At 41.5% G+C, this 13,372-nt stretch overlaps 1 protein-coding gene across 1 annotated transcript in view; it reads left to right on the top strand.

Annotated features, from left to right (window-relative positions):
* The first annotated feature begins 1,968 nt into the window (after positions 1 to 1,968).
* vta1 (vesicle (multivesicular body) trafficking 1) overlaps positions 1,969 to 13,372 on the top strand; it is a 46,402-nt gene continuing 34,998 nt past the window's right edge. Inside the window, exons 1-2 of the mRNA XM_047573536.1 lie at positions 1,969 to 2,170; positions 12,354 to 12,448. Of these exons, the coding sequence (XP_047429492.1) occupies positions 2,080 to 2,170; positions 12,354 to 12,448 (186 nt within the window). The 5' untranslated portion in view covers positions 1,969 to 2,079. The remainder of the gene's footprint in view (positions 2,171 to 12,353; positions 12,449 to 13,372) is intronic.

Genomic DNA, 13,372 nt, shown 5'->3' with positions numbered 1-13,372 from the left:
CCCGTTCGAACTGACAGGTCTCGTAAATCAAATCAAATTCATTAAAACAACAAGCGTGATAGAAGGTAACGGGGGACACAAAGTTAATATGGGTGAAAGGAAGAAGGCCTGCATTCATGTGAGTCACGGTCTCTCTCTGGACGAATCCACATGTGGATTCGTCCAGAGAGAGACATGAGATATTCACCTTTGTCATCTTTCATCATCTCATCCTGTCGACATGATGGGTTTATACAAAATACAAGGTCTGCTGCTTTACACATAAATAGAAGACTGATTCCCATAATGAGCATTTTCTTTCACATGGAAATTACAAGTGATGCTCTTCATGTCATAGATGGGATTCAGTTCATCTTTCTCCTATATGAACAAAAACCTTAGACCCTAACAAACAAACAACAAACCTTTTTGGATCCTGCAACATCTTGTTGGTCCTTATTTTTTTGTCCTGTGTTTTGCCTGTTAGGTTACTGACAACACTCTAGAATGACATTACCCCGTTCAGACCTCTTATTAACATTTGTCAAGAGTCCAGGTGTGAACACTGATCTGGTCTCAGTCCACATGTGTACTTCACTTCAAAAGATGCAGACTCGGCATCAGCAGCATGCTGCAAGTGGCCGAAGGTGATGTTGTGCAAGAGAGGTAACGCCTTAAATTTGATTAAACATCTGACCACATATAGAACTTTTTTAAAAAACAGGAAAAGTAGCGTCTTTGATATCCTTCCAGAGCCCACACCACGGCTTTTATTAGGATAATTATGACAGTATGTTGTGAATTTTATTTTGTATTGGTTCATTTATTCCTTAGTCTTAGTTGTATTTATATTAATTAAATTAATAAAGAATAACTTTAATGTCAGTGCACACAAGTTACAACAAAATTTAGTTTTGCACCATTTTTGGACAAAGTTGCATGTTTTCCATTTTTTAAACTCTGGTTCAGGCGCCGTTTAAGCACCAGCACCTTTTCAGAAGCACCGGTTTGGAACCAGTATCAGATAAAACCTGAACCATACCCATCCCTACTGTTGACAATACATTTGAATTAGGTGTCAACAACTTAAAGATGGATCAGGTGAGACCAGACAGTGTAGAATCTTAACTTCAGTCAAATGGAGCATGACTAAAACTTTTTTTTTTTTTTTTTTTTTTAATTCTACCAGCAGCACTTCTGAAACCAGACCCAAACCATTGTCTGGACGTTTGAATTCCATAACTGTTGCAGCTCCACTGATCCCAACAGCCAAGGAAAGTATCTAATCAAAAATGAATCACCAAGGAAGTGGGTGGGCTTGGACCAGAGCTATCATCATTCTCGCCAGCTCTCCCCCCAAACCTCCGACCTCGACTGCTTTCCAAAACCCTCATGAGAGCCTTTGTTTCCAAGTCATGTTTCAGTAGGAACTAGGCAGTGTGAGCCACAACAAGACACAAACCAGAAGACAGCAGTGATTTCCTTCACGACTTTGGACCAAAGAAAACAGGAGAAGAGCCCAGAGAACATCAAACTGTTGTAGCGTCCCCTTTCGTTTTTTTGTCTCAGGTTCATTCAAACACTGTTAGACATAAATACTGACGAAATAACAGACAACTAACACACATCCACACACTTCCTTTATTTCCTTCCAGCCTGTTTCTCTTACTCTATTAAATGAATAATTTAACTCTCCTATTATCCTTGGGGTCAATTTGACCCCAATCAATGTTCATCATTCAAATAATAACAGTAGAGGGAAGGTCAACTCACTGGTTCTTTATGTAGTCAACAAATAAATAAAGTGCCTGACACAAAAACTTGATCAACAAGTTTAAGTAAATCATCTTCTTGAGGGTAAAATGTGTTAGAATATTTGAGGATAACAGGAGAGTTAAATAGGACGCAGGCGGCCACTCCTATTGGTCAGAGACGCGGAAGTGTCTGCGGAACGCTCCTATTGGTCAGAGACGCGGAAGTGTCTGCGGACGCTCCTATTGGTCAGAAACGCGGAAGTGACCGTGGAACGCTTCGCTAACAACAACACTGGTCTGAACTTTTGACTCCCGTCGAGATTTGAAGAGGTTTTGAGTTCCTGTCATGGCTTTACCGCCTCAGCTCAGATCCATCCAGCACCACCTGCGGACCGCGCAGGAGCACGAGAAGCGAGACCCGGTGGTCGCCTACTACTGTGAGTTAACTCTGAGGCTAACGCTAGCGGTTAGCATCCCAGCTTTGTTTACCTGAGCCGGTTAGCATAACTCAGCGTTTTTTAAAATATTTAATCCTTGACTTCATGCTTAAAGACGTTTAATAACATTTGGAAATCATTTAAAATTAACCATCTGAGCTAATCAGGGGGTTAGGAGCGGTTTAGGATTTGACAGCTCAAAATTCCTTAGCCTGCTAGCGTTTCCTTAGCAACGTGACACCTGTAAATGTGCGTTGTCTCGTTCTCTGAGACAAATATCACGACTAGTGATGATACTAATGATGAAAAAGAATCTATCTAGTGACCTGTGAACCACGTAATTGCTTCATTCATCGTTGAAACCCTGTCACTGGTTTAGTTGCCTCTGCTCTTTGGGACAGCTGAGCTGAGCCTGTGAAGCAAGTAGAGTCGACAGAGATCTGGTTTAACAGAGTTGCCTTCAGTACTAAAGATTCTGTAACACTACTAAACCAAGATTATTAGCAGTTATGTCAGCACTGTAACATGAGCGCTAACCACTCAGTGAGTGCAGTAGCTGTGGAATGTAGTTAAAAGTTTGTATTGATTCAAATCTTGCCAGTCATAATTTGTACTTCATTGTACTTATTTGAAGCAAGTCAACATTAATCATCTAGCTATTGACTGCATACTTGTAGTTGGATTAAGCTGCAATAAGTGTAGTTGGAATGTGCGTGGCTAATCAGACCCTATACCAGCATGAACCATGAAATGACTCATCTCGACTGCATCACTGAAGCCTCGAGTAATGAACCACCTTTTGAATCAAGTGTAGTAATCAAGTAGTGTCATCCACACACAGATAATCACACATCACGTGTCCTGCCTCTGTTGTCTGTGATGCTAACTCTCCAGAAGCCACTGACTAGCCTCCGTATGGTGCAGGTTATCTGATGTGAAGTCCTGGTCCGGCTGGTTTCTTGATGAACTGTCTGATAGTCTGATCGTCAGGCTCAGGCTCAGGACTCCACCCTCTGACTGTACATTTAACCCTGGTACAGAATGACTCATGCATTCCTGCCGTAATAGCGCACACGTCTTTTTAAACCTGGACTCCAGCCACTCCTTTGTGAGTCCTTTCTATAAAACTATTATTAGTATTTTATTTGGAAAGAACAGTTGACCCTACCAACAAGAACTGTGTGTGGAGCAAAAGCTAAAAGAAAAGGCCTGTGGTGTGTGTGTGCTTAATGGAAATGAGTTGGCAGTGATTAATGAGCCTGACAACTAATGTGTCAAAAAACCAGATCTGAAACACAGGCTAAGAGTTTATTCACACACACAATAACAGAGCAGAACTTAACTAGTTTATTAGACAAAATTCATCCAACACACGTTTCACTGGATGAAAGAAACAAAGCTACAACTCTGTTACTGATTCCTTTTCTAAATACTTTAACCAGAGAAATGAACTTTATAATCAGGCCAAATATTTTATGCTTGCTCCACCCATTACATGTCAAATAACAGATTAACAAAAGGTAATGACGTAAATACACACCTGAATATATATTTATTTATTTTTCTGAATAAAATGAAATAAATCTGTTAGACTACACTATGTTTATGTGTAGACTCCTAATGAAAGCTGTTAGTGGTGGTATTAATGGTGATGGAGTGAAGAGCATTTTATTTATTTGTGTTTTTCAGTCAAATGTAAAGAAAATGATTTTTTCTTTTTTTCCAGACCTCAGTAGTTTTAGATGAGCACTTCTAAACTGAACGAAATTTGCTGAATGTTTCTTTAATCTGCAGATTATCACGTTTTCTCGTTTAGCAGGACAGGAAATCGTCTCTTAACGTGTTATTGTCACAGTCTTATAATCGTTTCACTTCCTGTCGACCATATATGTTCGTATTAATCTCACGCAGCAGGAAAACATTGTGAGATGTCCAGTAATAGTCCTGCATCCTGAGTCCGTTTATGTGTTAGAGAAGAGTGTGTGGAAAACACGAATGAATCAATGCAAAGCAGGAGCCACCGCTACACGCTTGCTTCTGACTCACCACCCCAGTATTCTGCATAACTTTATTGCTTCAAAGCACCAAAACAACAGAACAGAACACTGTGTATGATTTAGTATAAATGGTGTAGACGCTGGCAGCGGTTTGAAGCTGCAGGGTGATGGATGCCTGCTGTGACAGCAACATCCATGTTTAAATCACATAAACCTCAACATTTCACACAGGTCATGTTTACTGTAATAACAGAAATGATAAAAATAAGGACAGAGGCATGAAATGTGGAGATGACAGATGTAATGGAGGTCTGTTTCTGCTCAGAGGATGTGTTCCACCACTTTACAAAATCATTTACGCTGACACGGGTTTAAAAAGCTTCACTCAGACGCAGCATCGCAAATTAAAATCAGAATTAGAAAACGGTTTGTTTCTCCCATAATGTTGCACATATTAAGAATGTTTGTTGAGCAATTACTGACACCTGATTGGCTTATCACAGAGACGGGAGGAAGAGGGCCTGCTGGGAAGTATTTGACTGGATCCAGTCCAATGAATCTTTCTTCCAGTCAGAGTTAACGTGAAGAGAGGAGCTCGTACCTCGTGTTCTCTACTCCAGAAATGTTCTGGTTCTCCAGCGCTGCCATAAACTCCCTAACCCTCTCTGGAAGACTAGTCTCCAGGAATCCTTTCTCTTCTTTGCAACGGTGCAGCGTTCAGAGTTAGTTGCTGTTGTTGTTTGGCTGCAGCCTCTGACCTGAGTGACTCCATGGATTCTGTTTAGTCAGTTTATTGGAGCCTTTGAATCAAGGTGGTAGCATTGATCAACCACCACTAAAACAGAAGAAGACTTTTTGACACTACTGGGACGTCTTGGCTTCTTTAGAAATTGAATAGATAGAAAAGATAGTAAAATGTGTAGTGAACACCAACCAAAGTCTTCTTGTCGTCTCAGATTCTGTTTGCTTAGATTAATGCTGCTTTGATCACTTCCCTCTTTGGACTCAGGTCGTAATAACAGAACATGTTTTTTTTATTTAAATGTAGTGTTAAAAGTACATATTTGTCCACACATTTTTTCTGACATATATTTCATTCGTATGGTACAAACTCTGAATTCTTTACTGTAACTGAACAGTGGTGAATGTCTAAGATCAGTTCTCCACAGGTGCTCAGCTTCCTCTGAGTGGACTCATTGGAATTCCTTGATTTGCTGTTGGATCAATATTCTGCATCAGCCTGGGTCACATTCCATCTCTGACAGAAACCTTGTTTCTTTCAGTTTAGTTGTGAGAATAAAAAGCGTGTGTGCTGCTGTGATGTGTTTTTTAAGATGAACCCCAGTCAGATCAGGACCAGGTCTTCATGTCCAGGTGGAGTTGACTGAGTGTTTTGTTTTGTTGGACTGGACCAGTGATCCATGCAGACCACTGGAGGTCAGCAGCACCTAGCTTCTGGCCCTCAGAGGCTGGGACTGGCTGTGGGTGGATGTGAGTGTTGGATGTCATGAGGGCTGGACCCAGTGAGGTAGTGTTCTTCACTGACGGAGACAGAGTCACCGTATTGATCCGTAGTGAGAAACACAAGAGCAAGAGTTTAGAAAGTTGATCATGGACTGATGCTGCTCCAGGGTTTCCCACGGGATCTGGGACATCACAGTCTAATCATACCCCATTTAATCAGTATGTGGCGACAATACAAAGAGTTCTAGGACGTGATCTTAGTCTGGGGCAGCTGTAGGACTGTAAGGGCACAGGTTTGAATCCCTCCATGTCTGTGGCCTCCCAGCTGCTCTGAGTCTTCACACTGCGAGTGAATGTTTGAACAAATACAGTTATAGAATATATCTGCTGTTATGTTGTACAGATGGTCAAGGTTTTTTATGTTTTTATTTTTTTTACCAGACTCACATTCTTGATCAATGAAGCTGATTCTGATTCTGAAAGGCAGAAAACGAATTTCCCCATAACTTTTAAATTAACCTCTTGATTATTTTTTCAATTAGTTCATTAACCTATTGATTATTTTGTTGAGTTAATTAGGGAAAGAATCACGTAACGATCCTCACACTCAAGTCACGATTTGATACGATTTCCAATACGAGATTAATGATACAATTTTCTCACCTTTTTTTTTCTTTCTAACAGAATGAACTTGCTGGAAAGTTTTACTTTTTACTGTGCAATAATATTTATACTGATATTGGGCAATAATTCATGCTCACTTTCATTTCATAAACATATTTCTTAATATATATTTTCCAGTGTACAAAACCTCATATTCACTGTTATTACAGAGCAACAATTCAGAACATGTTCATTTACTTATATTTTTATACATTTTGACATTGATATGTTTATTTTTATTACTGCATATTTGCATACATGCATTTTAATGCATATTTCACATATTTAGATATATAAAAACTACAAATCATGATGTTGATAAAGTGAACTGAACTCTAGATTACGCCCTCTAATGTTTTAAAAAGGGCATCACGATTCATTTTTCATCTGAGCTGATTGGAATCGTCAAACATTTGTATCGCTGCATCGTTACATCCCCGGTTGATGTGTCAGTCATCGGTTTCTGTGTTTTTAATAAAAGCAGGATTTCATCACCTCCTCAGTGAACTGTAGGAAACACAGGACACCGTCCCTCAGCTTCTCCTCTGGGATGTGTAGCGGAGTCTGTCCTCAGCTTTAATGTGGTTTAACTCCTCAGAGAGTCGTACTGCAGGAACAGCACTGTCAACATGCTCTGTAGCAGATGAGGCCTTCAGGGTCACTTTGAACTGGAGCTTCATGGTAGAAGTCATTAAACAGTCGTAGGAGGAGTTCTCTGTTGGCCACATGGAAGATGGAAAAGAGGTCTTCTACTCTATTAGTTCAGGACTTATCTCTTTCTCTTTCTTCGTCTTTATTTAATTTTCTCTTCTATCTTTATTACTTTCTTCTTGTCTTCCTCCCCTTTGCCTTTTTCCTCTTGTCTTTCTTCACCTATCATCTTCCTCCTTCCATTTCTTCTGTCTTCGCTTCCCTCTTCTCTTCTTCTTTACCACCTCCTCTTTACCCTCCTCCTCTTGTTCCTCTTCTCCTCCTCCTCCTTCTTTACCACCTCCTCCTCCTCCTTTTTCTTCTTCTTCTGTTCTATTTCCAGTAGATGTGATGCTCTTCTACAGTGGTTGATTCTTTCTCTTTTTTTTTGATGTAGATACATGTATCTGATCACATAATCTGTTTCCGTCTCCATGGAAACAGTTAATTTCTAATTGTAAATAAAAAAGCCCTTTTCTGTGTCCTGCAGGTAAAGTTGTAATAACTTTATCAGATAGTTGACGTGCAGCCTCCTTCTGTCTGGTACCACAGGATGTTTGGTGAAGTTGTAACTGAATGAAGTCCAGAGGATCTGGCCCGTTCCTCTGCTAGCGTTAGCCTTAGCATGTCTTTCCAAATGAGCGTGGATTGCTGTCGTATTTAAGTTGTACTTCAGGACTGACATGTCACGGTAGATTCGTCTTTAGTGAAATATTTCCACACACCGGTCCAAGCCCTGCTATATACGCAGCATCTTTATTAAAGTTAGCCTGGATCAGATGGGCCCAGGTCGTCCTCTCTGTCCGACCGCTGGTGCGTTTCATTCATCCTCCCTCCATCAGCAGGTCTGTCTAAATGAGCCAGCTAATGCCAGCCCATATTTCACCCCCCAGGCCCTTCCATATCGGCCCGAGTCAAAGCCGTGATTTGTTTCGTTGTAATGAAGCATCTTTGACGACGTTTGGCTGCGTTACAGGCGCCGTTTCACACAGATTGGACGGCTGACGTTATAAATGAGCTGAGGCTGAACGCAGGTTTATAGGTGTCAGTCTTCTGGGGATGGAGGACAATTTTAAACTCACCGGGTTAAACATCTATTCTATATTTACTTTGTTGGAAAGGATGAACCAAAGCTGGAATCCATGTGGACAGCAACGTTGGAGACGTGAAGACATGTTGGTTGTCTTCTAAGGGCTGGAGAGTAAAAGATTTATCTTCTACTTTTCCTCCTCCTCTGTTTTTATTACTTTTCTTCTTCTTCTCCTTCTTTTTCTTCTAAACCATGAACGTAATAATAATAATGTTTGGATTCAGTCTGGAGCTCAGCTTCTTGTAGTAGCTGTTGGAATCTGTGGCAGTGATTCAACTCTTCTTCTTGTTCACTCTCAACATATTTCCCTGTCGCTCACCCTCACTCTGACAGAACTAGTGACGCTGCTGTCCTGCATAATAACCTCCTTGTCATTCATGTGGCAGACTCTTCATGACCAGCGTCACCCCGCCGTCACTCTGATCTTCGCTGCTCGTCATATTTGATCAGCTGTCATTTTGAGGAACAGCCTAAAAGGACTTGAGCTGCTCTCCCCTCTTGAATCTCCAGAGTTTAGGGTTCAACTCCCTCATCTGAACTCACAGAAACTTGGGGAGACTGGCTGGTGTTTGGCAGAGGCTCTGCAGGACAGTGCATGACATATTTCCCTGGTGTGACCACTTATATATTATGCAACACCCAGTGGAGGCAGTGTCGTAACCAATCAGCGGTGAAGCTTTATGTCTCTCCGTCCTCAAACTACTCTGAGACTGAACATCCGAACAAGCGTCCACTGAAGGGACGTTGAAGTTCTAGCGGACTGGTGGGGGGTTGTGGTGTAAATTGAAACATCTGTGGTTGGTTTCCACCTGAAACTGACATAACTAGATTCTGTTAAAAGCTGTATCCTCAAGAAACGAGAAGCTCCCAGGGCTGCGAGAACAATCTCAAAGTTTGTTCTGGCAAACAAATATTAGCATCTGGAACCTCACACAGTAGCCGCTAGCATGTCTGCTTTTCTGTATTAACAACAGCCACATCCAATATCTGACCAATCACAGAATAGTTTGCGGACACCACACGAGAAAAAAAAGTTCTCCCCGTTTGATGTGTCGAGAACAAGCTCCGAGAACTCTGAACCGAGGGCTGCAAGCAGGAAGTTCGTTCTTGCACCTTGAGCTGAACAAAATGACGTCATTCTGTTCAGCTCAAGGTGCATGAATGAACTTCCTGCTTCTCATTGAAGCAGCCTTAACTCCCAGACTGACACAGATAGGGACAGCTGTCCTTCATCATAACCCCCTATCAGGTTAATAGAGTTGTGAGTTTCAGGAGGACGCCATCCACAAATGTTCCAGTCTTTTAGAAACTGAAGACTTGGATGAAAAGTCTTAAAGAAACCATTAAATCCATGATCCGGATTACTGAAAACCTGAATGGAATCAGGGCCGATCCAGGCATTTTTTAAATGATCGATCAGAGTTTCTTCAACTTTACCATCTTCTTCGTCTTCTTCAGTTGTAGTGTGAGTTAACTACCATCAAAGCTGCCAAAAAAAAGAAGAGGAACAAGAAGAAGACTTCTTTCGATTTGCATGACACTCACGAGTAGTTGTAAAAATGTCGCACTGTCCTTAAAAATGGGATATTTTCCCAACCAGATACTTACCTCCTCAGGTCATAAGTCCACGCTGTGACTTTCTTCCTCACTTTTTCCTGTGAGCGTGGGCAGCAGCGACAGGAGCCCCTAATCCTGAAGCTCACTGCTGTAGAGTAAAGACTGATATAAAAGGGAATTAGGCACACTCCTGGCAGTGAAAACTAATTTGATTATGAGGCGTACCGGAAGATAATGGGCGCAGCAGAGTGTAAAGCGTGCCCATAATCTTAATGAATAACAGCCTCAAAAGTTTATCTGATTTTTAACCTGACTTCCACTGGAAAAATAATAATAGCAATAATTTCATGTGAGCGTGAGGCACTCCATCAAGCTTAGCAGGGTTTCATGGATTCTTCTGGATCAGTGAGAAATGATTGATGCAAACAAACAAACACTAAGAGCTGGCTTCCAGTTCATTGACCACTAGAGGGCTTTTTTTTGTGTTTCTCCTGTGTTGCACTTATTGTCAGCATTCATCCGAAGTGAGTGTCGATTTGTGCGGCTGCAGGGGAACAATAGGGGTCTTTGTGAGCGGCTCGCCGGCTGCTTCGGGAGCCGAGGACTTGCCGTCTGGACGCCTCTCTGCACAGACCGAGGCTTCAACCACTCACTAGTGTCACTGTTTCCAAAAAAACAGTCAAACGAGACATTGTTCTGCTGATGCTGAGCTCTGACTCAGACACACTCACTGGCCACTTCATTAGGTACACTAGTAAAAACCATTCAAATCTAACTAACAAACATGACATATCTATGAGCGAGGAACCAATTTTAAACTTTTATTAAATGATACTGTTCTGAACAGAAGTTTTTATTAGAATATTAGGCCGGCAGGTTAGAACCCGGGTCCTCCATGCTGTGATGCTAACAGAGCAGTACGTTGGTGGGAATCTACCTGGTTTAGTTTTAGAGGTCGATATGGGCACTGGCTCCCAAAATATTCCGTCCAGTTTAACAGAACGACAAACTCCATCCTCCAAAACGATCCTCCAGCTGAATGACCACCTCAACATCAGCTTAACAATATTAGCATTAAAATACATTCCTCATTGTGTCTAATGTTTTGACAAGTGAGTGTACCTGCACTGTGTACAGTACAACAAGAGATCTGAGCTACACAATCACATGTGATGAATCCTGTCACTGGTGACAAACATGGTGTTAGAGGTAGACTAAGTTTAATCAGAGGAGTCATTATGTGAGTTGTCAGAGGCAGATTCAGTGATCAGTATTGAGGTGTCGGGATGACTGTGCTGCTGATTCTGTAATACTGAATCTGTTTATGTATTACATAAATAAAGTGATTTATTAAAGTTGGTGCCTAAAGAATCCTCTCTCTTTTTAAATATCATCTTCAGACTGAGTGCGTTTGGTGTGATTTTGTCCGTGCCTCTGTGTTACTGTGGATCTTGGATAAAAAGCTCTAATCTTTGTTTGCGTGCTGCTGCAGACAGGCGGCCATATTTACCATGTGATTCCTGGAGGTGCTCCAACACGTATACATAAGCGATCTGTAGCAGACTGTGTTACATGTGGTGGTATTATTCCAACGCAATCTAAACACAAGTGTCTAATCAAACATGAACTCCCAGAGCAGTTTATGTTCTCTAAAGATTTATAGGAAGGAAAACAGCGATTTTAGAAGTGTGAGAATGTCAAGTGAATGCGTTTTACTGTGAGCAGCTTCAGTCTGGAATGAGGTGGTGGTTTGTCTTTAGGGAAGCTCCGGTCTGATCTAGTCCAGACTGAGTCCAGATCTCAGGTTAAATGTCCTAGAGTTGGTCCCCTGTAGCTTCCTAAAGTCTTTCTTTGTCTTCGTTGTCTTCTCCTAGAGTCGATTCAGTCCAGTAAATCTTTGTCAGAGTCAGAGTTAATGCAGTGTGGAGCCATAAACTCCCTAACCCTCTCTGGAAGATTAGTCTCCAGGAAACTTTTCTCTTCTTTGAAACGCTGCAGCGTTCAGTGTTAGTTGTTGTTGTTGTTTGGCTGCAGCCTTTGACCTGAGTGACTCCGTGGATTTGGTTTAGTCAGTTTATTGGAGGTGTTGAATCAGCTTGGTTGTGTTGAATGATCTCCTACTACCACCTCATATCCACATCACACTAGTTACTGTGTGACACACATTGGCAGCTTTTGCTCCAGTCAACCTGCATTAAAACAGAAGAAGAAGGGGTTTTGATGCTACAGGAACATTTTTTTTTAGTTTCTGGCAGATTTAAAACTAACTACAAAGACTTGGCTGAAGCCTTATCTGGTCATTTTAAAAATACCTGTATCGGCACAGATACCGATAGGGACATCCATAATTGCATTTATGTGGAGTGTGTCTGTAAAGGTTCTCCATCATCCAAAAATCAAGGTGGAACAAAGACAACTAGACAATTTTCTCAAAGAAAGTTGTCAAAGGCTGGTGGGGAGCTGAGGTTTAATCAGGAACGTCTTTGAGCTCAGATAACTGGGGTCTAGTCTGAGTTTCAGGTGAACATCACTCACAGATGTTCTGTTTTTCTTACAGAGGAGAAGTGATTCTTGAATGAGGGATTGTGGGAGCTGGACTTCTGTCCTGACTCAGGTGGAAGTGGTGCAGACCATCTTCCTGCAGCTTTTATTGTTACAGACATTTAATTTTTGACTTGAATTGACTTTACAGTAAAAAAATGTTTAATTGTGTTCCCTGCAGGTCGGCTGTATGCTATGCAGACGGGTATGAAGCTGGACAGTAAAACACCAGAGTGCCGGAAGTTTTTGATCAAGTTGATGGACCAGCTGGAGACGGTGAGTTACTCCAGGTTCTTCCAGCTCTGGAGGAAGTCCTCTAGTCACCTGCATGTACTTTTTTCATTACGTGTACTTGACTGAAGGACCTAAAGTGTGAAAGCGTCCATTACACTCAGCAGCAGGTGAGTCTGTGAATGACACGGCGCTCACAGACGTCCATATCCTGATTACTGGAGTGGCAGCTTCTGTGATTAGACGTCAGGACTTAATGGATCTTAATGGATTTAATATGCATCTATAACTCAGGTTCCAGCTTTATATTAATACACACACAGTCTTGCTTTCTTTCTGAAGCTCCTTCTGACTCTCATGGCTATGTTTTACCTGTTTGTGATGAGCTGAGGAAGTTTCAGGATTCAAAGTTTGAAGTTCAGGTTAAGACAAAGAAAAAGTGTGAAATGTGAGAGGTTGATAATGCAGTTTGTCTGATGTATTCAATTCAATAAATAATTTAATGAAGGTTTACCGGCCTTGAGAGCTGAGCCTAATGTGCAGTCATAATAATAACCCAGTAGGAGGCTGTAATATGCATGTGACAAATCCTCAGAAGAAGAAGATGAAAGGAAGCAGAGATTGATAAAGAACCTTCTGATTGACAGCTCACCTTCAAAGTCCAAAGTCAGATGATTCTCTGCATTTACTCTGGACGTGAACCGAGTTATGAACTGAGCACGGAGCTTCCTGAGCAGCTCATCAGCAGATGTTGATTAAATTTGCCTCAATCACACATTAACTATGGAAATCATACAGCGCATTGTGATTAAATGTTTTAACCTAATGAGAATCCAACTCTCTTCTTATTAAACTCACTGTGGAGCTCAGATGCTGCAGTCTGCTGTAATACACACTCGCTCTAAAAGGCTTGACATTTGCCTGCTGTTCATTAGTCCTTGTGCCAGTTGCATTCGGTCTTCTCAGAGG

The sequence above is a fragment of the Mugil cephalus genome, chromosome 21 (genome assembly GCF_022458985.1).
Source record: "Mugil cephalus isolate CIBA_MC_2020 chromosome 21, CIBA_Mcephalus_1.1, whole genome shotgun sequence".
In the NCBI taxonomy this organism is placed as follows: domain Eukaryota; kingdom Metazoa; phylum Chordata; class Actinopteri; order Mugiliformes; family Mugilidae; genus Mugil; species Mugil cephalus.
The sequence above is the reverse complement of the archived record's forward strand: the minus strand, read 5'-3'. Positions and strand labels throughout refer to the sequence as shown.